At 42.2% G+C, this 23,682-nt stretch overlaps 1 protein-coding gene across 2 annotated transcripts in view; it reads left to right on the top strand.

Moving 5' to 3' along the window:
- Positions 1 to 22,866, top strand: part of SH2B3 (SH2B adaptor protein 3) — a 229,453-nt gene extending 206,587 nt beyond the window's left edge. The window contains exons 6-9 of one of the 2 annotated variants that reach the window (XM_075323834.1): positions 2,588 to 2,682; positions 8,043 to 8,257; positions 13,160 to 13,331; positions 18,368 to 22,866. In XM_075323834.1, coding sequence (XP_075179949.1) covers positions 2,588 to 2,682; positions 8,043 to 8,257; positions 13,160 to 13,331; positions 18,368 to 18,675 — 790 coding nt within the window. In that variant the 3' untranslated portion in view covers positions 18,676 to 22,866. Of the gene's footprint in view, positions 1 to 2,587; positions 2,698 to 8,042; positions 8,258 to 13,159; positions 13,332 to 18,367 lie in introns of both variants that reach the window. The other variant, XM_075323823.1, reaches the window with a different exon arrangement.
- Positions 22,867 to 23,682: the final 816 nt, after the last annotated feature.

Genomic DNA, 23,682 nt, shown 5'->3' with positions numbered 1-23,682 from the left:
GGACAGGAACACAGCCTGTTAAACGGAATACTGCAGGAGCAGCAAGGCAGGGGCGAGACCTGCAAAATACAATGTCTGTACAGTGGCGTGGCAGCACGCTGCCAGACATCCAAACATAGAAGGACGGTCGCGCACCGCCATGATGGCAGGAGGGGTTTTTATGGAGATGTAGCTCCAGCCAAGGGCGGGCGCGAGACGGATGTGACCCAATCATGATCTGTGACGTCCTGGCCCGGCCAGTCAGGATTCAGCACATCACCAGCCTCGTTATCTGGCCGTGTGATACCAGTGAGCGAATCAGAAGACGTCACGTGGGGCACATGCTCAACCTCCTGCCTCTGGGTCATAAAGGCGGGATCTTCAGTTTCACAATGTGCAGAGCTAAGGGAAGTCTTGCTGCTTCCCTGAGCATCTATCCTTTGCACACTGTGCAACCACTCCGACCCTCTGCGATGCTGAGCAGGACAACACGTGGCAGGCAAGGGATGGGAGACCACTCCATTCCTTACAAGGAGTAAACCACTAGGTGTCACCCTTCTGCTGCATCTAGGAGGAGGAAACTCCTGCAGTCTCCCAGGCCTTTGGCGCTGCTGAACAAGAGGGCTCGCGGCAGACAAGGAATGGGGGACCACCTCATTCCTTGCAAGAGGAGAGCCACGAGATGTAACAGGGATGGCCGTTCCAGAACATTGTAATTGTTCCTCTGCATGAATTCCTGAGTAGATTTGGAGAGGTGTTTTGGATCATTGTCTTGCTGAAATATCCATCCCCTGCGTAACTTCAACTTCGTCACTGATTCTTGCACATTATTGTCAAGAATCTGCTGAGTTGAATCCATGCGACCCTCAACTTTAACAAGATTCTTGATGCCAGCATTGGCCACACAACTCAAAGCATGATGGAACCTCCACCAAATTTTACTGTGGGTAGCAAGTGCCTTTCTTGGAATGCCGTGTTTTTTTGCCTCCATGCATAACGCCTTTTTGTATGACCAAACAACTCAATCTTTGTTTCATCAGTCCACAAGACCTTCTTCCAAAATGTAACTGGCTTGTCCAAATGTGCTTTTGCATACCTCAGGCGACTCTGTTTGTGGCGTGCTTGCAGAAACTGCTTCTTTTGCATCACTCTCCAATACAGCTTCTCCTTGTACAACGTGCGCTGTATTTTTGACCGATGCACATTGACACCATCTGCAGCAAGATGATGCTGCAGGTCTTTGGAGGTGGTCTGTGGATTGTCCTTGACTGTTTTCACCATTCTTCTTCTCTGCCTTTCTGGTATTTTTCTTGGCCTGCCGCTTCTGGGCTTAACAAGAACTGTATCTGTGTTCTTCTATTTCCTTACTATGTTCCTCACAGTGGAAACTGACAGTTTAAATTTCTGAGACAACTTTTTGTATCCTTAACCTGAACAACTATGTTGAATAATCTTTGTTTTCAGATCATTTGAGAGTTGTTTTGGGGAGCCCATGATGCCACTCTTCATAGGAGATTCAAATAGGAGAACAACTTGCAAGTGGCCACCTTAAATACCTTTTCTCATGATTGGATACACCTGCCTATGAAGTTCAAAGCTCAATGAGGTTACAAAACCAATTTAGTGCTTTAGTAAGTCAGTAAAAAGTAGTTAGGAGTGTTCAAATCAAGAAATTGGTAAGGGTGTCCATACTTTTGCACAGGTCAAATTTTGTTTAAATGCGGATTGAACATTTTCTGTTAGTACAATAAACCTCATTTCAATCCAGAAATATTACTCAGTCCATCAGTTATTAGATATATGAAACTGAAATAGCTGTTGCAAAAACCCAAATTGTTATAAAGAAAAAAGGTTAACATTAATAGGGGTGCCCAAACTTTTTTATATGACTGTATATGCACAAGGGACAGACTAGTTGTATAAAGCGGGCTTTACTTGCAATGACATCGCTAACGAGATGTCGTTGGGGTCACTGAATTTGTGACGCACATCCGGCCTCGTTAGCGACGTTGTTGCGTGTGAAATGCAGGAACGACCTGTTAACGATCAAAATTACTTACCAAATCGTTGACCAGTCGTTCCTATCCAGATAATCATTGCTGTTGCAGGTACGATGTTGTTCATCGTTCCTGCGGCAGCACACATCGCTATGTGTGACACCGCAAGAACGAGGAACAACCTCGTACCTGCGGCTGCCCGCAATGAGGAAGGAAGGAGGTGGGCGGGATGTTCGGCCCGCTCATCTCCACCCCTCCGCTTCTATTGGGCTATTAGTGACGCCGAACGAACCGCCCCCTTAGAAAGGAGGCGGTTCGTTGGCCACAACGATGTCGCTAGGCAGGTAAGTTCGTGTGACGGGTGTAAACGATGTTGTGCGCCACGGGCAGCGATTTGCCCATGACGCACAACCGACGGGGGCGGGTGCTTTCACCAGCGACATCGCTAGCGATGTCGCTGTGTGTAAAGCCCGCTTTAATCTCTGCAAATGTCTCGTTCATCTGAATTGAGTTTACAGAAATGTTTGCGTTTTCCACAGAAATAACCCAATAGAGGTTATGTTAATATATTAGACGTCTTTGTATGCTAAAACCTCCTTTTTTTATTTTAGGACAGAGGAGGTTGATATAGAGTCGCAGGTGTCTCCTCCGTCAGATCCAGCTCCACAGAGTCCCAACAGTGGCAGCACTGATTCCATCAACCAAGGTTTGTTCTTGCCGTGTGAGTAATATGGACAATTTCAATATCATTCACCAGATTGATTCCACTAAGGCCTCATTTAGACATCTGTTCATTTATTTATTCGCATCCGAAAAAAATTGTTTGTCATCACTGTTGGATTTTCATTATTTTTGGTCTGTGTTCGTTTTTACCATCTGTGTGGCACCCATATTTCATGTATGCAAAAATGAAAAATGTTTCCAAATTTCTCCTAACCATTAAATAGTAAAACGGACAGTACTTGGCTGATATACCGATGGCATCTGAGTGCTATCCGTTTGTATTCCCAGACCCAGTAATTGAAATTGAATAGTTTATCCATCAATTGGTTTAATAAAGTGGTCTCATTTTTCTTTTTTTTTTAAACGGATATTTGAACAGCCCTGTAGACGAAAAAACACATATATGAAACATGGTTGTCTAAAAGAGGCCTCAATAAATTGTAAAGAGACTGGACAGTATTCCTATTATTTTAAACACTGTTTGGAATTTGTACTTTTTCTCTATTTTTTTTAATACTCCCTACATTTTCTTCTTTTTTTTTTTTTTTAAACATCTTTTTTATTAAAATTTTTAAACGTAACAAAAAAATTAAACAGTCAATTCCATGGTCAAATAGTAAACATCAGCCTATATTTTCTTTAGTTACTTTTGTTGCCTTAAATGCCACACCTTTGTACTAAATTAGGTTCAACTTAGAGCTTCTCAGCCTGTGACTAGTTTTAAAACAGGGCATATTTCTCTCCTGTATGGTGGTTAAATGAATTTCGAGCTCACATCCACTTTCAAGCTTATGGCTGGAAACACATCTATGCGAGTAAAATCGGTCCGAGTTGGCTGAAAAAAACTCGGCTGATTTTAGTTCACGTTAGGTCAGAGTGCAATGCAACTGCACTGCGATCCTGAGATTTTTCTCAGGATTGCAGTGCGTGTCCAATGCGTGTTTGATCCGTGTGTGATCCTTTTTTTCTCAGCAGCTGTCATCTGCCATTCAGCTCTGCTACATGGCCACTGACATAATTACAAGAAAAAAGAGGAAAACGGACCTCATTATTACATCATTGGGTCACTCCCATAAACCGCATCAAACATCAAAAAGAAAAAGATTGGGAGTTTATGACCCTTGTATATTTGCAACAGTATAAGTAAAGCTCATGCTCAAGTTGTTTAATAATTTAGTAAATTTTATTAATCACAAAATTTCCAAAAAACAATTCATTATATCAAATATACTGAATGCACAATCAATAACCGTAATTCAATACATAACCAAAAATTGGATGACAGATAAAAAGTGTGGACACATAAAAAAGCCCAAAATAGGGAGGGAGCCGGAAACAGGGCATGCACTGGCCCAGACCAAATAGTGGGGTAAGAAAGATATATATTATATTGAACTATTATCTGGTGCACTAAATCCAGTATATAGAGCAGTGAAGCAAAAATTGCGGCTGTTATACTAAACAGACACTGGGTGGCGCTCAAGTACACAATACACACCAGTCAGTCTGTGTATGCAGCAACAGATCTTAACCGCACAGTGCACCAGACTTACCCATAATATGTGGAGCAATGCTCGGTCACCGGGTCCCTTCCCTCGCCCGACGTACGTTTCGAGGTAGATCTTCTTCGGGGGCCATGGCCACTGACAGCAGCCACAGACAGCCATGTAGCAGAGCTGAATGGCCGCTAACAGCAGACACAGATAGAGCCGCACGATCAGAATGAACTCGGGTGAACTTCACCCGACTTCATTGTCATGCCGCGGCTCTGTCTGTGTCGCGTCCTGATTAGCGGTCACCCGTGAAGGACTCACCGGTGACCGCTAATCTCCTGAGTGACTGAATTGAGCAGCGCGATTAGTGCTGCCGTCACTGTTGGAGGATCCAGCGGTGGCCGCGAGTAACCTCAGTGACAGCTCAGCTGATCACGCTTCTCACCTCAGTTGCTGCGTGGAGGTGACAGGAGGGGCGGTGTCTTCTGCAGCTCCTGTCACCTTCATCTAGCAGAGCTGGAAGCGACGCTGGAACTCCGTGGATTACGCCGAACATGGATGGGTTTTTTGGGTACTTAATAAAGTGGTGAACGACGGTATTTGTTATTGTTTATTATTTCAAATAAATGATTTTTTCACTGTGTGTGTTTATTAACTTTAATTTACAGGTTAATCATTGGGGGTGTCTCATAGACGCCTGCAATGATTAATCTAGGATTTAGTGGCAGCTATGGGCTGCCATTAACTCCTTATTACCCCGATTGCCAACGCACCAGGGCAAATGGTGAAGAGCCGGGTACAGTCCCAGAACTGTCGCATATAATGTATGCGGCAATTCTGGGCGGCTGCTGACTGATATTGTTAGGCTGGGGGGCTCCCCATAACGTGGAGCTCCCCATCCTGAGAATACCAGCCTTCAGCCGTATGGCTTTATCTGGCTGGTATTAAAATTGGGGGGGACTGCACACCGTTTTTTTTAATTATTTATTTATTTTACTGCACAGCATAGACACGCCCACCGGCTGCTGTGATTGGTTGCAGTGAGACAGCTGTCACTCAGCGTGGGGGCATGTCTGACTGCAACCAATCATAGGTGCCGGTGGGTGGGTAAAGCAGGGAATACGAGATTGAATAAAGAGCGGCCGGCTTTTTCAAAAGAGGAGAAGCAGCCGGAGCAGTGTGAACGCCGTGCAGCGCCGAGCTGGTGATCGGGGATTGGTGAGTATGAGAGAGGGGGGGAGAGGGATAGACCGACATGGACAGAGAGAGAGGGACAGAGATAGTGACCGACCGACAGAGAGAGAATAGAGAGCTAGAGGGAGAGACCGACTGACAGAGAATAGTGATTGACAGACATTGTGAGACATCACTCGTTTCCAGTGTTTTAGGAAACATGCGATAAATGTATTTAGAAAATCGGATGTCAGTAGGATGGTGTGAGTGCCGTCCCGTGACATCCGATTTTTTACACGCTCCCATAGACTTGCATGGGAGAGACTCGCAGAAGAAACTCGCAAAAAAGCAGCATGCTGCGATTTTTTTCTCAGTCCGATTTGGACTGAGAAAAATATCGCAAATGCGAGCTGAATCATTCACTAACATGTGTCCGATTCCAATGCGAGATTTTTTTCGCATTGCTCTACTGCGAGAAACTCGCAAGTGAGAAGCAGCCCTAATTCATCTAATATGACCATCAGGCCTGTGTGAGAAACCTCAGAACAAGAAAATGTACTATTTCTTTAGAAATACTAGTGATGAGCAAGCAGTACCATGCTTCGATGCTCGGTACCGGAAACGAGCAAGTTGAAAGCACTTGGACAAGCGTGACTTGATTGCCGAGAATAATGGAAGTCAATGGGAAACTCAAGCATACTTCTGGAAGATTTTCCAGAAAAATGTTCCAGTTTCCCATTGACTTCCTTATACTCGGTACATGAGTCTAGCTCATCCAAGAGCATCCGACCTGCTCGTTTCCAGTACCAAGCGCCCGAGCATGGTAGTGCTCACTCATCAGTAGACATGACATGCAAATACTGTAATACTAGAATGGCTTTATATTTTAAATACATTAAAATGCTTATCTACAAACTAGAAATATTTTGAAGCTGTAGTTCTTCATCAATGTCCAGTTATCATATGATCGCACAGTAAATTGCTCTGAATAGTACACAGTCAGAAATCAGTTAGGACTCATAGGGCTCATTAATGGTACAATAAAAATATTTGCACCAGGCTCGGCTGTCAATATTATCGTTAATACTGTATTATGGAACATAGTGGTGTAATTATGCTACATACACCATAATTTAGTATGCAGTATTCTAGAAGTCCCAACCAATTTATGTACTCCGCACCTCTGCTCAGCATTATTGCATCCTCATTCATGACATTTATGAGATGGTTTATAGCTAGAGATAAAAGAACCCGAATTGTAAAGATCGGGGTTCGTACTGAACAGTGGGTGTCCGAGGCTCGAATCCGAACACGGTCTTTTAAAAAAAGTTTGTGTCCCAGTTCGGATTCTGCTTGTGTGCTAACCAGTTGATTGAGCATCTGGGTGTTCAGGTACACTCTGTACTTAGTCCAGTGAGAGCCACTTTCAGTCTCTGATTGGGGGTAAAAATAACATTTTTGGATACTATATGTGTAAACAAAAAAAACCTCAATCAGAAATGCTCTGTTTATGGCTGGTTGTATGTGGTCGTAGAGCCGGACAGTCCAATCAGTGACTTCCATTATAGTCGTTACTAGAGCTGAGCTCAGGTCTGCATTGACTTATATGGGGATTGGGAACAAGTTCAGGTCAAGCCTGGGTCCAGAAATTAACTTTTAACTAAAGACTGGCTAAACCCGAACATCCACGGGTCCGCTCATCTCCACTCAACTGTATAGCAGCTAGGTCAACTTTCTCGTTTTAAAGAAAATTTGAGTAATTATCATGCAGTATGAGTTCTGGAAAGGAGGGTTATTTATATAGAAATGCAATCAATACAGAATGATAACAGATTTAACGCAAATAAAGTACCTTAATTGTTTTATGATATTTTTTCTAACTAGGGAAACACTTTCAAGCTACTTATGAAGCCGGGATTTGTGCATATGCATAGCAGGGTTTCCTAAATACGTGTATTTCTTGTAGTTTGTGGCATACAGAGCAGTCACTTTTATTCAAATAGGTATTCTAAACCACAGGCAAATATATCACATAGCAGCTGATGTGGTCAAGAGGACGGCCACTCTGGTAAGGTAGAGGACGGCCACTCTGGTGAGGTTGAGGACGGCCACTCTGGTGAGGTTGAGGACAGCCACTCTGGTGAGGTTGAGGACGGCCACTCTGGTGAGGTTGAGGTCGGCCACTCTGGTGAGGTTGAGGTCGGCCACTCTGGTGAGGTTGAGGACGGCCGCTCTGGTGAGGTTGAGGTCGGCCACTCTGGTGAGGTTGAGGACGGCCACTCTGGTGACGTTGAGGTCGGCCACTCTGGTGAGGTTGAGGACGGCCGCTCTGGTGAGGTTGAGGACGGCCGCTCTGGTGAGGTTGAGGTCGGCCACTCTGGTGAGGTTGAGGTCGGCCACTCTGGTGAGGTTGAGGACGGCCGCTCTGGTGAGGTTGAGGTCGGCCACTCTGGTGAGGTTGAGGTCGGCCACTCTGGTGGCTTGCTGCAATCTAGAGTGGGGTATCTGATGTATGACGCTGTTATTATTATTCCTGTCACAAGGTGGTGAGAGCCCATCTTACTTTGTTCTGGCTTTCTATGGATTATATTTATGCTTTTATTCCAAACCGTTTTATCCACACAACGCTACTGTATAATATGACTTTTTAATGTATTCCAATGTTTATTCTTCTCAGGTGCTGCCGTCTTTGTGCCTCCAGAGCAGTGCTGCCACAAGACTGACCATTTTTTGTCACCATATCCGTGGTTTCATGGACCTATCTCTCGGGTGAAAGCAGCTCAGCTTGTTCAATCCCAGGGATTTGAGGGACATGGGGTCTTCCTTGTGAGACAAAGCGAAACCCGCAGAGGGGAGTATGTCCTCACATTTAATTTTCAAGGCAGAGCTAAGGTAAAGAGATGTGCAAGGCTTTGTTCATACAGATCTAAGTAACTTAACACATGGCTACAGATCCAAAGATAAAAGAAATTACAGTCTCTGTATTCTATTACCATAATGCATGTCACTAACGCCATTCTGCACTTGCATTTATAAATCATATGAACCACACCTGCCAAAGTATTGTAATGTGTTGTTTTGTGCGGTAGTTGCATTTAGTGAATATATTTTTTAAATCATATGTTTTTAAGTATAATTTTTCATGACACTACATGATTTTACCACTGACAGTAGGTTCTTCTCACAGCTCACCTCCTCCCCCTTCGTGAAAAATGACTTATCCACAGGTCACAGCATGCCTGCAACTCTCTGACATACACTCCTCAGCATTGAAATTGTGACACCAAATAGGAAGAGTATTAGACTATTGGTGTTATGGAAATAACATGAAAAACATATGTAAATGATTACAAAATTGAAGCAAATTTTTCAAAACATCTTGATTAATTCAGTATCAAGTACAAGCACCATGCACAGAAATACACGTACTTGCACACCTTGGTTGCTATCAATGAGGTTAGTAGTGGTTGTCTGACAAATGTTCCACCACACTGATTGCATTTGGGCAAGCAAATGATCAAGATCCACAGCTGTCAGCTTCCTTTACAATTGCCGACCAATGTTGTCCCAGATGTGCTCAATGGGAAAGAAGTCCATAGACACTACAGGTTATCTTAGCAGGTTTAGACCATGGAGGCTGCTCACAGTATCATAAGCAACATGTGGCCTTGGGTTGTCTCATTCAAAAATTATTACTGGAACACTTTGGAGAAATGTCCGTAGCACTGATTCCACAACTAAGTCAATGTAACAGTGATTGGTTAGTGTACCAAGAATGAAGACTAGACAGGTCCAATAACTGTACATTACACCAACTCACATCTTAGAATTATTGGTGTGATCTTTACTCATAAAGGCCTCTTTATGAAGTTGCTAATGGGGTCTCATCAGATTTAAAGAATGGTGCCTATTGGATCATTCTGAACTGTAAATGAAATCTAATATCACATACCAAGCCTAAAGCATCAAACAGTGTCAACATAGACTATTATGAGGTATTTGGATATCATTTGGAACCAAGCCAGACACCCAGCTACATGTATTTCATTGACCTCACGCCACCTCTTTCAAAGACTATGAAAGTGTAGAGTATAATGGCAATGGAAGCTGAAATGTGCTATCATGGTCTGCAGCATCTCTAGACTTGTCTTCCACGAGCACATCTGGGATATCACTGGTTGGGAATTACACAGGTAGCTGCCAGTATAAAATATTGATGATTTGCATGCCCAAGTGCATCCAGTGTGACAAAACATCCCTCAGATAACCTCAGATATTATGCCAAGGGAAGCAAGTGATACTGAATAAATTTCAGATGTTTTGAAAAATTTGTTTCCATTTGTTCATAATTTGCATATCATTAGCATGTCTTTCCATACTGTAATTTCCATAATTCCACAACTTTTCCTTCTGGGTATTGCAATTTCATTGTTTAGGAGCATAGAAATCTATGAGTTATCTCAAGTTTATTATTTCTTATAGTCCAAGTGGCAGCTGTAAATCACATTTCTGAACATTGTTATCAGATCAACCATAATCCAGTTACATATTTGATGGTGTTTATTCATATTCACATACATATACACTGGTGCTTGAAATTTTATAAGCTCTTCAGAATGTTTCATATTTGGACATATATTTGTCCTAAAGCTGCATCAGATTTTCACACAAGTCATTTACCGTATTTTTCGGACTATAGGACGCACCGGACCATAAGACGCACCCTGGTTTTAGAGAAGGAAAATAAAATTTTAAGCAAAAAATGTGGTCATACATACTGTTATGGGGCGAGGATCTGCTGCTGACACTGTTATGGGGGTAATGTCCCCAAATTCTCTACTAAGGTACCCCAGCCTGGTAATGATCCTCCTGCCTTGTATATATATATGTCCCTCATCCTGGTATAGCCCCATCCTGCTATATACCCCATCCTGGCATATGGCCACATCCTGTCCTGCTATATATCCCATCCTGGCATATGGCCGCATTCTGCTATATACCCCCATCCTGGTATGTGCTCCCATCCTGCTATATACCCCCATCCTGCTATATACACCATCATCCTGCTATATAAACCATCATCCTGCTATATGCCAACATCCAGCTATATGCCATCATGCTGCTATATGCCATCATGCTGCTATATGCCATCATCCAGCTATATGCCATCATGCTGCCATATGCCATCATGCTGCTATATGCCATCATGCTGCTATATGCCATCATCCTGCTATATACCCCCATCCTGCTATATGTCCTGCATCCTGTGGCACACAAAAAAAAAAAAACTTTTATACTCACCTTTCCTCGCTCCATGCAGAATCGCTCCTCCTCCCGTCTGTGCCGGCAGCGCTGTGTGGAGTCGGCCACGATCCCTGCAGCATCGCAATGTCCTCTTGTCTGTGCCGGCGCCGCTTTGTGGACACGTGCGCACAGCGATGACGTCATTGCTGTGAGTACTGCTAATCTCCACACACCGCCGCGCCGGCACAGACAGGAGAAGATTGCGGTGCTGCAGGGGAACGGTGAGTACAGTATACTGATCACTACACCCCGTGCTGATGATGATGCACGGGGAGCAGTGAATACAGCCGCACATGATCACTCCAAGCTGTAGTTGCCAGGGGTGATCATGCGGCCGGCTGTTTAGTAAGCGCGCAGCCCCCGCCCATCATCCCGCCCACCTATCAGCGACGGCTTCAGCGCTCAGAGATGGGCGGGAGGATGGGCGTGCATATGTAATGAGCGGGCCCACGTGGTCACGGCAGGCGCTGCTGCAGCCTGCTCGTGCCCCCGATGACCCACTCCACCGCAGCACCCTCATTCCCCGTAGCCCTATATTCAGACCATAAGACACACACCCCACTTTCCCCTAACATTTGGGGGGAAAAAAGTGCTTCTTATAGTCCGAAAAATACGGTAAGTAGGTAAAGAGAAGCTCATAAATGAGTGAAAAGTATTAGATATTGTCGTTTTTAAATGAGAAAATGATTGAATATCAGATCTGTGATTGGCTAAAGTACGTGAAGGTAAAAATAGTAAATAATTTGAAGGTAAAATCAGAGTTTGGTCTTTTCAATGGGATGACAATCAAGTGTGATTTGTTAACCTGTTTTATTCAAATTCAGAGATCTAATAAAGTCTGATCTTTACAACACACATTTGTGGAAGTGCATCATACGTTGAGAAAAATAAAATTCTCAAAACCTCAGAAGAGTTGTTAATGTTCATCAGGCTGGAAAAGGTTACAAACCCATCTCTAGGTACTCCAACAATCCACAATCAGAAAGATTGTATCCAAAGGGAAGAAATTCAAGACCATTACCCTTCACATGAGTGATTGACTGACAAAGATCACTTCAAAAACAGGGTGTTAAATAGTCCACAAAGTATCAAAGGTACCCAAAGTAACCTCTGAGTAACTAAAGGCCTCTCTCACACTAGCGAATATTAATATTCATGAGATCTCCATCAGGAGAACACTGAACAACGATGGTTGTGTACATGGCAGCATTTCAAGAAGAAAACAACTACTCCTCTAAAAGAATATTGAAGCCATCTGCAGTTTACTTAAAAAAACAGAATATTGGAACAATATTTTCTGACAAATGAAACTAAAATAGAGTTTTTTGGTTTAAATCACCACTCTAGCGTTTTTTTCCCTCACCTTTGTAGGGGTGCTTTATATCTAATTCCTCTGACCCCTGTCTTATACTCACCATCCGGCAGATTCATTCTTTTTTCAGTGTCATTCTGGTCCTACTGCGCCATCTTGTGCCTGTAATTTCTTACTGGCAAGAAGTCTATGAGTGCAAAAACAAGGCTCTCATAGATTTGTATTGAAAAGTGGCTCCAGTGCACTCCATGAAACACTGGAGTTGCCGGCAGGTCTCAAATCACTGGAGACCAACCGAAGTGGCAGTGATAACAGAAGAAGATGTTGGCAAGTAAATATAAGACTAGGGCAGCAGACGTAGATTTACAGCACCACTCCAGTGGTGAAAAAATATGATGACATGGTGTTTTAAATGGGAAGTGTTATGTTTGGAGAAAGAAAATCACTGCATAATGGCATAAAAACCTCCTACCATCTATGAAGCATGGTGGTTGTAGTATCATGGTTTTGGTCTGTTTTGTTGCACCTGGATGTTTGATAGAACAAGGAATTCTGAATTACACCAGCATCTCGCACGCTCTCTCCCCGCAAGCAGGAGCGATGCTGGGCTGTGACGAGCGGTGAAACTCCACCCACAGCCCAGTCACTCGGGGCGACTGGGGTCGGCTGCGGTGATGTCGTGTCAACTGGAAGTTGGCGTGACATCACCGGATCTCAGTGCTCACGGATCCTGGGAGGTTCATGTGATGGGCAAGAACGGACCGCAATAGAGCTGCTCAGAGGCATAATTGACTAAACAAGGTATTTGAAAAAAGCCTTCTTTATAAGGTTTACATCGATGTGTGGCCACTGTGCTGTGTAGTGAACCACCTTTTTAACTCATTCTTCATCCAGCAATAAACAGCACAGCATAGAGGCTAAAAAATAATGCAACTTTGTTAATGAATCCTAATTACAAAAATGATTTTAGCCAAAAATACATGTATTCAAATAAGAAAAAAATGGCCCAAAGGTGGACATCCCCTTTAAGGAATTGTTTATGCTATTTCAACACAATTAATGTATTTCTAGAGGACACCTGTAGTGCAAAATCCTTTAGTCCTGATGTAATTTCATTAAAATAATATAGCATACTGTCAAATAATCCAGAAGACTTTACCATTGTCTCTTTTTTCTAGCACCTGCGACTCACATTGACAGAAAGAGGTCAGTGCCGGGTCCAACACCTCCGTTTCCTGTCTGTAATCGAAATGCTTCACTACTTCCGTTTGCACCCAATACCACTAGAGTGTGGCGCTGCCGGAGACGTGAAGTTGTCTAGTTATATAGTGTCAGCAGTTCATTCACAAGGTAAAAGTGCTCTGCTTTATGTCATTAGTGGGAAGTTGTTTACTCATCAACACATTGTGTACAGTACGCACCGCTCATATGACTGTCTGCACTCAGTAAAATGGTCTCATTGTTTCCATATGCTTCCAACAGCCAAATGTGTAGCTTTTTGGCAGAAGAACAGAGAGAGAGTGACTTCAGATACGTCATGGAGGTGGAGAACGAGGTTTATGTCCGGTCCTGTGTTATTTAGAAATGTTTCTAAAAATGATTCGTTTTTTTGCCTGGCAGCAGGGAACCGTGCCCATTTAATTCCTGACTCCACGAAAAAAAGGTTTTCATTTGATTAATTCATTCTTACGTTTTGTCTGCTATTTTATGGGAATCTTTAGGGAACCCAATAAATTCAACACTTCTTCACAATAGTAGATTTCATCTGAGTTTTCTTACCAACAGATATGGGTGTAGTGTAGTGCCCATATGTGAAAGTTCATATCAATCTCATTTTATACAGGCACCAATCGGGTATAACATTAAAACCACTGACATGTGAGGCCAATAATATTGATTATCTCAATATAATGGTACCTATTAGTAACTGCAAAAGTTTCTCCCAACAGGGGCAGAGCAAGGGCGCGAATGGGGCTTGACTTAGATGGGCAGAAATCTTACTCCAGGCTAGAGTTAGATTTGAAGCAAGGCGCATGGAGGTGCACGGCACCCATCAGATCCTACTAATGAATCAGAAACCTCTGACTCTAAAGGCCCAGTCACACACAACGACTTACCAGCGATCCCGAAAACGATGCGACCTGATAGGGATCGCAGGTAAGTCGCTGGGAGGTCGCAGGTGAGATGTCACACAGTCAGATCTTACCAGCGATGCAGGAACAATACAGGACGCAGTAGTGACCTGTATAACGATCTCAGCAGTCACTGTGACCCTGTCACACAGTGTCAAACACAGCGATGTGTCCTGCCCAGCAGGACATCGCCTTTGAAGAAAATGGCCTGGACCATTCTGCAACGACTAGCGATCTCACAGCAGGGGCCTGATCGCTGGTAGGTTTCACACATAACAAGATCGCTAACGGGATCGCTACTGCATCACGGATACCGTGACTCAGCTGCAATCTCGTTATGTGTGACGGTACCTTTACACACCATCATCCATGAATTGGAGCCCACTTGCCTTTTAGATCCAGATCAGAGGTTCTGAGGGCCCCTGCAGATTTTTGTTTACTTTTGAATGCAATATCTTGCTGTTCTTACTGGCATGATACTTGAGCACTCATGATGGGCGCAAGCATGGTACATGACCAGGAAAGGGAATCTGTCAGCAGGTTTTTGCCACCTCATCTGAGAGCAGCATGATGTAAACAAAGAGATCCCGAATCCAACAATGTATCACTTAGATTACTGGGTGCAGTTGTTCAGACACAATCAGAATTTTTCAATTTAGTCATGTAACAGAGCTCAGAAAGTTGTACTGTGCACACCAGGCTCTCAAGAGAGATTTGTATTTTGACAGTGAGGTGTCAGTCAAAAGAGGGGGCATGCTGGACTGCCGTGCATGACATTGTAATCTGAGCAATGAGAAGTCCTGCTTCTTAAACAAACATAGTAAGTAAACAATAGATTAGACCTTGACAAAACAGACATCCCTGAATTCTCTTCTAAAGGTCCAGTCACACATAACGAGATCGTGAACGAGATCGCTACTACGTCACACTTTCTGGATCGTTTATGAGTCGTTGTTAAAATCGCATGTTGGGTGTCACACATAACGAGTTTATGAACGAGCATGCGTCCCGTATAACGATCTTTCAAATCGCTGGGACCCTGTCACACAGCAACTATGTTAACGATTCTAATCCCATTAGGGGCGTAGTAAAATGCAGTGAGTCACGTAGGCGTGCATTTGCGTCGCCTTTTCCATACCCCCCCTCCGCTTTCATTGGCGGCCAATACTGCGTTCTGATTGGGGGCGTATCTAGCGGTTAAATTTTGGATCGCGTCACCCTTTGTCACTTCTTTTGCGCTTTGCTTTGAGATAGAACCTGCGTCTCCACCCTGATTCCTTCGTCCATTGTACCCGGTCGCTTTGTTGGTGTGTTTTTCGGATCGAAGCCGCACCTGCACCTGGAGCTAACCAATCGGTGCAGAGAGGGGCGCGGAAACGGGGACGCAACAACACGCCTTCGTGCATCTCATCTAGGTCGTCAACGAAATCGTTAATAGGGTGTCAAACATACAGATTCATGCAGCCCAGCAGGACTCCAACGAGCCAGAAATGGCCCAAGCTGTTCGGCATCGATCAGCGATTTCGCAGCAGGGGGTGAATCGTTGGTACGTGTCAAACGTGACGAGATCGCAATTGAAGTCGTTCTTGCGTCACAGAAACTGTGACGTAGTAACGATCTCGTTTACGATCTCGTTATGTGTGAAGTGGCCTTAACCCTTGCAGTGTGCTGTCTTCAACTTACATATCAAAAACCTGCTGACAGATTCCATTTAAGGTCCGTGATTGACTGCAGCGGTCTTGTGCTGGTATGGAGAAACATCACAGACCAGTGGGGAGCCCCAGTTCCTCTGCAGAGGACCCGTAGGAGATTGAAGAGATAACTCGTGTTATTTTTTTGTTATTTAGGAACATTTTTTAGTCTTCTTTTATTTCAAACTCTTGTACAATCCTTCAATATGAAATGGGAATAGTGTGTGTCATTACTTGTCAGAATGCTTAAAGTATATTGTTATATCAATGATTCCCAAATTAAAAGGTATTTCAAATATTGGAACAAATAAATTTACACTGCAACCAAAGCAAATCTTCCAGGTTCTCTGTACAGAAGGGAGGTTTTATTTAGTGTGCAGCTGTGCCTCGCTCAGAACTCGCTGTTCAAGTTTTCATTTCAGAACTGAATTGATTCATTGATAGCAGCCTCAGATGTTTCTCAGTTATCCATTTCATTAGGGTGAAGCTCAAGCATTCACGAACATATACTACATACACTATGCAGTCAGCAAATGCAGAGAGATTTAAAAATAAATTGCACGTTTTGCCATTTACACAGGTCATTCATTACTCTGTTACTACTCACAGGCTAGAGGCTGCTAAGCTTCTGCTTTATCTTTATTCTTATGGCTTTTGTAAATTCATAGGATAGCTACGCTGAAGATCTACACAGAACATTCAAATAGTATGATCATCATTCACAGCACATCATGATTGTGCACTAAATTTTACTAACAAACCATAAGTAAAGGCCCATTTTGACAGGCTGATAATTAGGGGCAAGCCATCATAGGAACAGTCATTGCGCTGTTATCAACCTGTGCAAAGCTGTATTTACTCGCAAGGATAATCGTGAACGAGCGTGCTTAAAGGAATATATCCTGGACTTATATATATATATATAAATATATATATATATATATATATATATATATATATATATATATATATATATATATATATATATATAACTGGACTTTAAATTAAAAAATGTGCGCCAGCATTAACAGGCGGGTAGTTGCTACCTAACTGCCTGCTGTGCCAGGTGCCGTTCTTTGGCGGCACAGAGTGGTCAGAGACTATTCCTGCCGGTCATACAATGGCTTCATCATTAGAGCGGGATGGTTGTTTACCGCTCTACTCTTTTGATGGGGCAGGACAGCCAATATCATTTTGCTTAACACCTGGCTCCCCACTGCCTAACGGGGGGAGCCGGCTGCCAATTAGCCTGACATTGGCTGTCTCACCCTGTCTACAGAATAGAGCGAACGAGAAGCTGCAGCTCTGTTGTCACGAAATTAGCGGAAACAAATGAATCGCCGGCAGGAGCAGTCTGTGACCAACCTGTGCCAATGAATGATTGGTGCCAGGCCTAACAGACAGGTAGGTAGAAACTACCTGCGTATTAGTGCTTAAAGACATTTATGTTTAATTTTTTAAAGTCCCGGATATACTCTTTAAGGATTCTCAGTTCACAATAATTTTTCTGTGCAAACATAGCCAAATGAATGATCAAAATGCTCTTTCATCGGGTGAAGTGGTGAGCTCTTGCACAGCGCAAAAGATCATGGTTCCCAGCAGCGCAGGTTATGTTTACTCAGGATAATGCACCGCCTATTCTTTGGCCTGTTTAGACATTAGCTGCATGTAGCTAATTGGTATTTACTTAACGGCCTCGGATGGCCAATCTGAGTGGAATTCAAAGCTGTCTGTGTGTCTGCAGAGGAACTAGATAGCTACGTCCTTTTGAATGCAGGAGCATCAGCGCTGATTCAATCAGCAAGAGGCATAGGGACGGTGGACTAGCCTATGAGACTAGCAAAAAGAGTGACTGTGACTGGGCTGCAGTTTCCCTATTACTATAACATTATGTTTATCTATAACTTTAGGAGCCTCAGAAAGTATACCTTTTAAAGAGGCCCTTTCACCAACTTTTTCATGTTGAACCAAACATATGATGTAATAATGCCTGCAGAGTGGAATAAAACATTTTTCTATCTGAAGCTGATGAGAATAGGAGAGCTAGTAGAAGGGTTTTTAATGTGACACAGCCAAACTCAGCTCTGTTGCCTCTCCCCCCACAGAGACCTTATCTGAAAGGTGTGCCTTATCTGTGCTCTGATCTACCTGCACTTTCTAATCATGCAGGAGGATAGACCAGGACATCAGAGCTGTATCCTTACCTCACACACTGAGAAATCTAAGCTATGGTAGAGACATGTTGTTTTTCTTATGTTGCTACCTGCTTATGATTGGGCAACCCATACATAGAGAAGTATACACCCATAGTGAAGACTATCTGATAACACCCACTTGACATTGACAAAATTTAACTCATTAGGTGCCAAATTCTTTGATTGCTATTATCAGCTTAACGGTGGGGTGAAGTTAATAAAAAAAGTTTTATTCCGCTCTGCATTACATTACACATTACTACATTACAGAACTTTTATTCATGGAACTCTCCAAATAGTTTTTAATAAACAAATTTTTTGTTTGGTGACAACTAATGTTGAATAATTTTTTGTTTTGTATTCCACAGACCAGAGCCCCGCAGTCAGTCCATTACTGTTCCCACTGCCAATCCAGAGATCAAGTTTGGAATGCAGTGTTACCCACTTCCATCAACCAAACCTGCAGCGAAATCCCTATTCAGATGACATGCTCCCTGGATCTTATTCTGAACAAATTTTCCACTTAGTTCCCCCACCAGAAGAGCTGGAACGCAACTTTCTACGCAGTGAGTCCGGGAGGGCACAGTCGAGCAGTCAAAGGGAATCTGACTACGAGATGGACTCTGCCTCAAGGGGCCGTATACGAGCAATAGACAATCCTTACACGCCTCTATGACATTGTGGTCGTGTGCTGTAAATACTGAACTGACACGTTTACCTTCCTACAATCACAAAAGCCTTAACACATGCTGATCAGCCAAGAATGTAATCTGTCTTTTTTATTGTGTATTATTTCTTTATATTGCAGGGATGAGTAAAGTTGTACATCCCCTTTGGGTGTTATTGTATTAGGCCTGTTAAAGGGCCCCGCTTTCTCCTGCCTGGTATGTGCCAATATAGGGTGCAGTGAAGGGTTAAGCTGTAAGCAACTTATCAGTTAGTTTTCTGTGTTACTGTTTACAAAAGGCAGTTAAGTAAAAGTGAACTGTTTCAGTTCCAAGAGATGTGTGGAGTAGTTGTCCTCTTCTGTGTTATTTACATTATCAACCAAGACTGTCCATCTGTATCCCTTTGCAGAGATTGACAATCTAGTTTCAAGTAGCACTTAAAGGGTGGGTTGTAAGATTGAAGACATTTTCATCTAAATCCGTATTTTTATTGCATTAATCTAAACTTATTTCTAATATGGCTGCAATAAAAATTCCCTATCCTTGCCTGACTTCACTAGCTAACTGCTAATGATTTTTTCCCTACTTCCTGTCTGATGACGCTTCATTTGAAATTCCTAGTACATGCTGGGATATTCAAACAAAGTGTCATTAGTGGGCAGAGGCTGAGGACACTACTGCAGCTTCTGCACCTCAAGTGCAATGAAGCATCATGGTTCGGCAACACAGAGCGCACTGTCACTGTGCAAATTTCACATTGAAACTGCAAAGATGAGCCCAGCCTCTGAAACAAGCATCACTTATGATGCTTTGTTTCACTCAGGGTGCAGAAGCTGCATCATTGACAACAGCTTCTTTCCTCCTGATGATGCTTTGTTTGGGAATCCTAGCATGTACTAGGATTAATGCAACCATATTAGAAATTAGCTTAGATTATGGCAATAAATAGGATAGATAGGGATTTAGATTAAAATTTCTTCAGCCTTTGGATGACCCCTTTATCTTTGGACCTACAGTAGTATCTACAAGAGTAAGGTCAGTGTTGCTTGTAACACAAAAATGCTAGCAATCACTAAATCACTATCTGGATAGCTATGTAAAATTGCAACTAAATAGCACATACTATTGTTTCCTTTTGGGGTGACTAAGAAAATGTAGCCCCGTCTATCTGTTAAGGACATAGAAGCCATGTTATTGTGTGAGCACAGAATACATGTCCATGTATTCAGAAGAAGGGATTATTCGTTGTGTAATATATACACTAGTGTAATCGTATTCCCAGTGTAGCATTTCATATTCTATCGCCTAGGAGCCTTAAACTAGGACTTCACTGACACTAGTAAAATTTCACATGGTCAGACTTTTACGACCAATGATTAAGAAAAATATATGTATGGATCATTTGACAAAGCATTAAATGTGCAAAGTTCAGCTTGGATCATGAGATTATTTACTTGAACTGTGTCCATATTCACAAGTGAATAAACAGTTTCACTCCAACAACTATTTATTGAAGATAAGTAATACCTTTCCATATAGCTTAATATAAAGTTAGAGTTCAGGACTGACCACTAAACATGCTCTATTTATGGAAAGGTTTAGAAACCCTTTAAAGGAGTTATCTGACTTACAAAAATGTTTTTTCAAAAGGCAGTGAGTGTTATAAAATAATAGAAGAAGCCATATTGCAGCCATCAAGTTACTGAGGCAGGACGTCATTGCTTCCTGTCCTGGTGGAGACCACCCAGAGTGGCCTGCACCGGACTGGAGCCATTGAGAATACCTTCTTAGATTACAGTATAGCATTCAGTGCCTTTTGAGAAATAAAAACTTTTGTAAACAAGCATGGTCTTTAAACACATCAGTGCCTTATCCCAAACCATAAGGAACAATCAATGGCTTAATACAAGTCAGGTTTCCACCTGGTCACAGAGAATTATTAATTTCAAGTGCCTTCTTGATCAAAAAAGAGCTAATATATATTATATATATATGATTATTTTCCTAATGCATTTAATTATGGCAGCTTTATACTACAGTCTGTCAGCATAACCTCCAAGTTTATCTACAAGATGATGATCCGGTCCTCTCATTTTCCTTTTCCTTTTAATCTATTTATGTCACTCTATTGCTTATGCCATGAGCGTTTCTTATATCTGCGTTGTGACCTTCTTAGAAGTGTTCCTAGAGGAATCTTGCAGTGGGCTCACACAAGTATATTATTATTATATCATGAGCTGCATAAAAATAGTCTTCTCCTAGATCAGCACTTAATACCAGCCAGCACTTTTATTTTAAGTGTCCCCAAATGCCCGGTGTAATGGGAGGGGAGGGTGAGATATGGTGGTGTGGTCACTCCACTGTATATTTGTGACAGGGCATGTTGTCTGCCTGCATTGTTCTAAATGCAGCATGACAGAATACAGCACGCGGTTACTGACAGGGATCTCTAAATGGGAATGTGTCCTGGGAGAGGCAGGGCAGCCAAACAGGTTGGGGGAAAAAAGGGGGTAAATACAACTCTTCTTAAAAATTCTAAACTTTTAATGCCAATATGGTGTAAAGGTATTACCTTTAATATGTTTAAATAGAGAATAAAATACCTCTGCTAGTCTATGCCTCGTTAGAGCCAAAAACCTTTCAATATCTTATATGCAGAGAGCAATTTTAGTTGTTTGGTGTATGTGGAGTGTGGTCAGCTTCTAAAGGATTTGTCCAAGAGTCTACGAAATTAAACTAGCTTCAATAAATTTTGTAAAACAGGACTAACCGGTCAAATCAACTGCTACTCTAAGACCAGTAATGCGGTGGTTCCCGACAGTCTGTTTAGTTATCTGGAGCTGTGCCGTGACAAAATGGGATCTGAGTACTGCAGCCAATTACTGGCTTCAATAGGTATGCTAGCATGTATAGTCAAATGGATAAATGGCATGTTATCTCTCCAATATCATTAGTATTTGCTTTCAGTGCCAACCAAACAAATTAGGTTTTGCTCAATAGAAAAAAAAATAGCAATGAATGGAAATACTACAGGGACACTGATGCATACATACAGAGGGAGAAATGAGTACTGAACATGTCACCTGTTTTCTAAGTAACTATATTTCTAAAGGTGTTATTGACATGAATTTGTCACCAGATATCAGAAACAACCCATCAAAGTCTCACAGGCAAAGAAATCAAACCAAAGATGTCCATAAATTAAGTTTTGTGTAATAAGAGATGACACAGGGAAAAAGTATCGAACACATGAAGAAAGAGAGGTGCAAAAAGTCATGGAAAGTCATGACATCAGCTGAAATCTATCAGTAATTAGAAAGCAATCCTGCCACTTAGTGAAAAATATAATGAAAAGATGTCTCATTATCAAGGTGCTACACAATAAACATCTCATGATGGGTAAAACCAGTGAGCTGTCTTCAGACCTTCACAACCTTATTGTTGCAAAACATATTGATTGGTTATAGAATAATTTCTAAACTACTGAAAATTCCAATGAGTTCTCTTGGAGCCATAATCCAGAAGTGAAAATAACCTAATTTCACCATAAACCTGCCACGACCAGGTGCTCTTTTAAAGTTTGCTCAACAACATTTAGACAAGCCTGTAAAATACTAGGAGAATATAGTCTGGTCAGATAAGACTAAAATTGAACTCTTAGATGTTATAATATACACCATGTTGTGGGGCTGTTTTTCAGCATACGTCACTTTCAAATTTAAGGAAGGATGAATGGACAAATTTACTGAGAAATTCCTGATAAAAATATGTTGCCATCTACGAGGATGATGAAGCTCAAACAAGGGTTGACATTTCATCCAGACAATGATCCCAAACACACAGTCATGGAAAAGCTCACTTGGTTTCAGAATAATAAAATAAAGCTTCTAGAATACCCCAGCCAATCACCTGACCTGAATCCAATAGAAAATTTATGGAGATAACTATAGCCCAGCGTTCATAGAAAAAGCCCATGTAACTTTCAGGATTTGAAGATTGTATGTGTGAAATTATGGGCCCAAATTACAACTGAGCAATAAATGTCACTAGTTTCTCCATACAGCATGTTGATGCTGTCGTCACCAACAAAGGCTTGTGTATGAAGCATTAAAGGGAACCTGTCAGGTCGAATATGCACCCAGAACCACGAGCAGTTCTGGGTGCATATTGCTAATCCCTGCCTAACCGTCCCTATATACACTAGCATAGATAAAGGGATCTTTAGAAACAGTATTTCTAAAGATCTTTTATCGTATGCTAATGAGCTCAGGTACTAGTCCCAAGGGCATTGCTTCCCTTGCTAGTCGTCCCCATTAGCATATTAGCACTCCCCTGTGAGCGTGCTAACATGCTAATGAATGTGTGGCGTCACAAGATGATCTCACTCACCTCTCCGCTACCATCGCTGCCCAACGCTGGATTTCGGCTCAGTGCGCATGATCCCGAACTTTCGGTCATGTGCACTACTTCAGGTTGCAGCCGGGAAGCATAAGCCCCACAGAGGTGTGCTAACATGCTAAAGGGACTGACTAGCAAGGAAAGCAACGCCTTTGGGACTAGTCCCCAATCTCATTAGCATACGATAAAAGATCTTTAGAAATACTTTTTCTAAAGATCTCTTTAGCTATGCTACGAGATGCAGGGACGGTTAGGCAGGAAATAGCAATATTCACCCAGTCGTGGTTCTGGGTGCATATTGGACTTGACAGGTTTCCTTTAAATACATTTCAGAAAGCAAGTTCAATACTTTTTCCCTGTGTTATTTCTCATGATTACACATCACTAAATTTATTGACATCTATGGTTTGATTTCTTTGGGTTGATTGGATAGATTGTAACCGACATCTGGTGAGGAATTCATGTAAATTCTAGCTTTACAAATATATTTTTTAGAATGCTTAATTTACAATGGGTGAAGTACGTATTGAGCATATCACCAATTTTCTAAGTAGGCTTCAATTTGCAAATTCTGCCTGTAAAACAAATAGAACTAGCATAATTCTGATATATATATA

This window comes from Anomaloglossus baeobatrachus, chromosome 1 (assembly GCF_048569485.1).
Source record: "Anomaloglossus baeobatrachus isolate aAnoBae1 chromosome 1, aAnoBae1.hap1, whole genome shotgun sequence".
Taxonomy (NCBI): domain Eukaryota; kingdom Metazoa; phylum Chordata; class Amphibia; order Anura; family Aromobatidae; genus Anomaloglossus; species Anomaloglossus baeobatrachus.
Note: the sequence above shows the minus strand (reverse complement) of the source record. Positions and strands in the feature narration are given on the sequence as shown.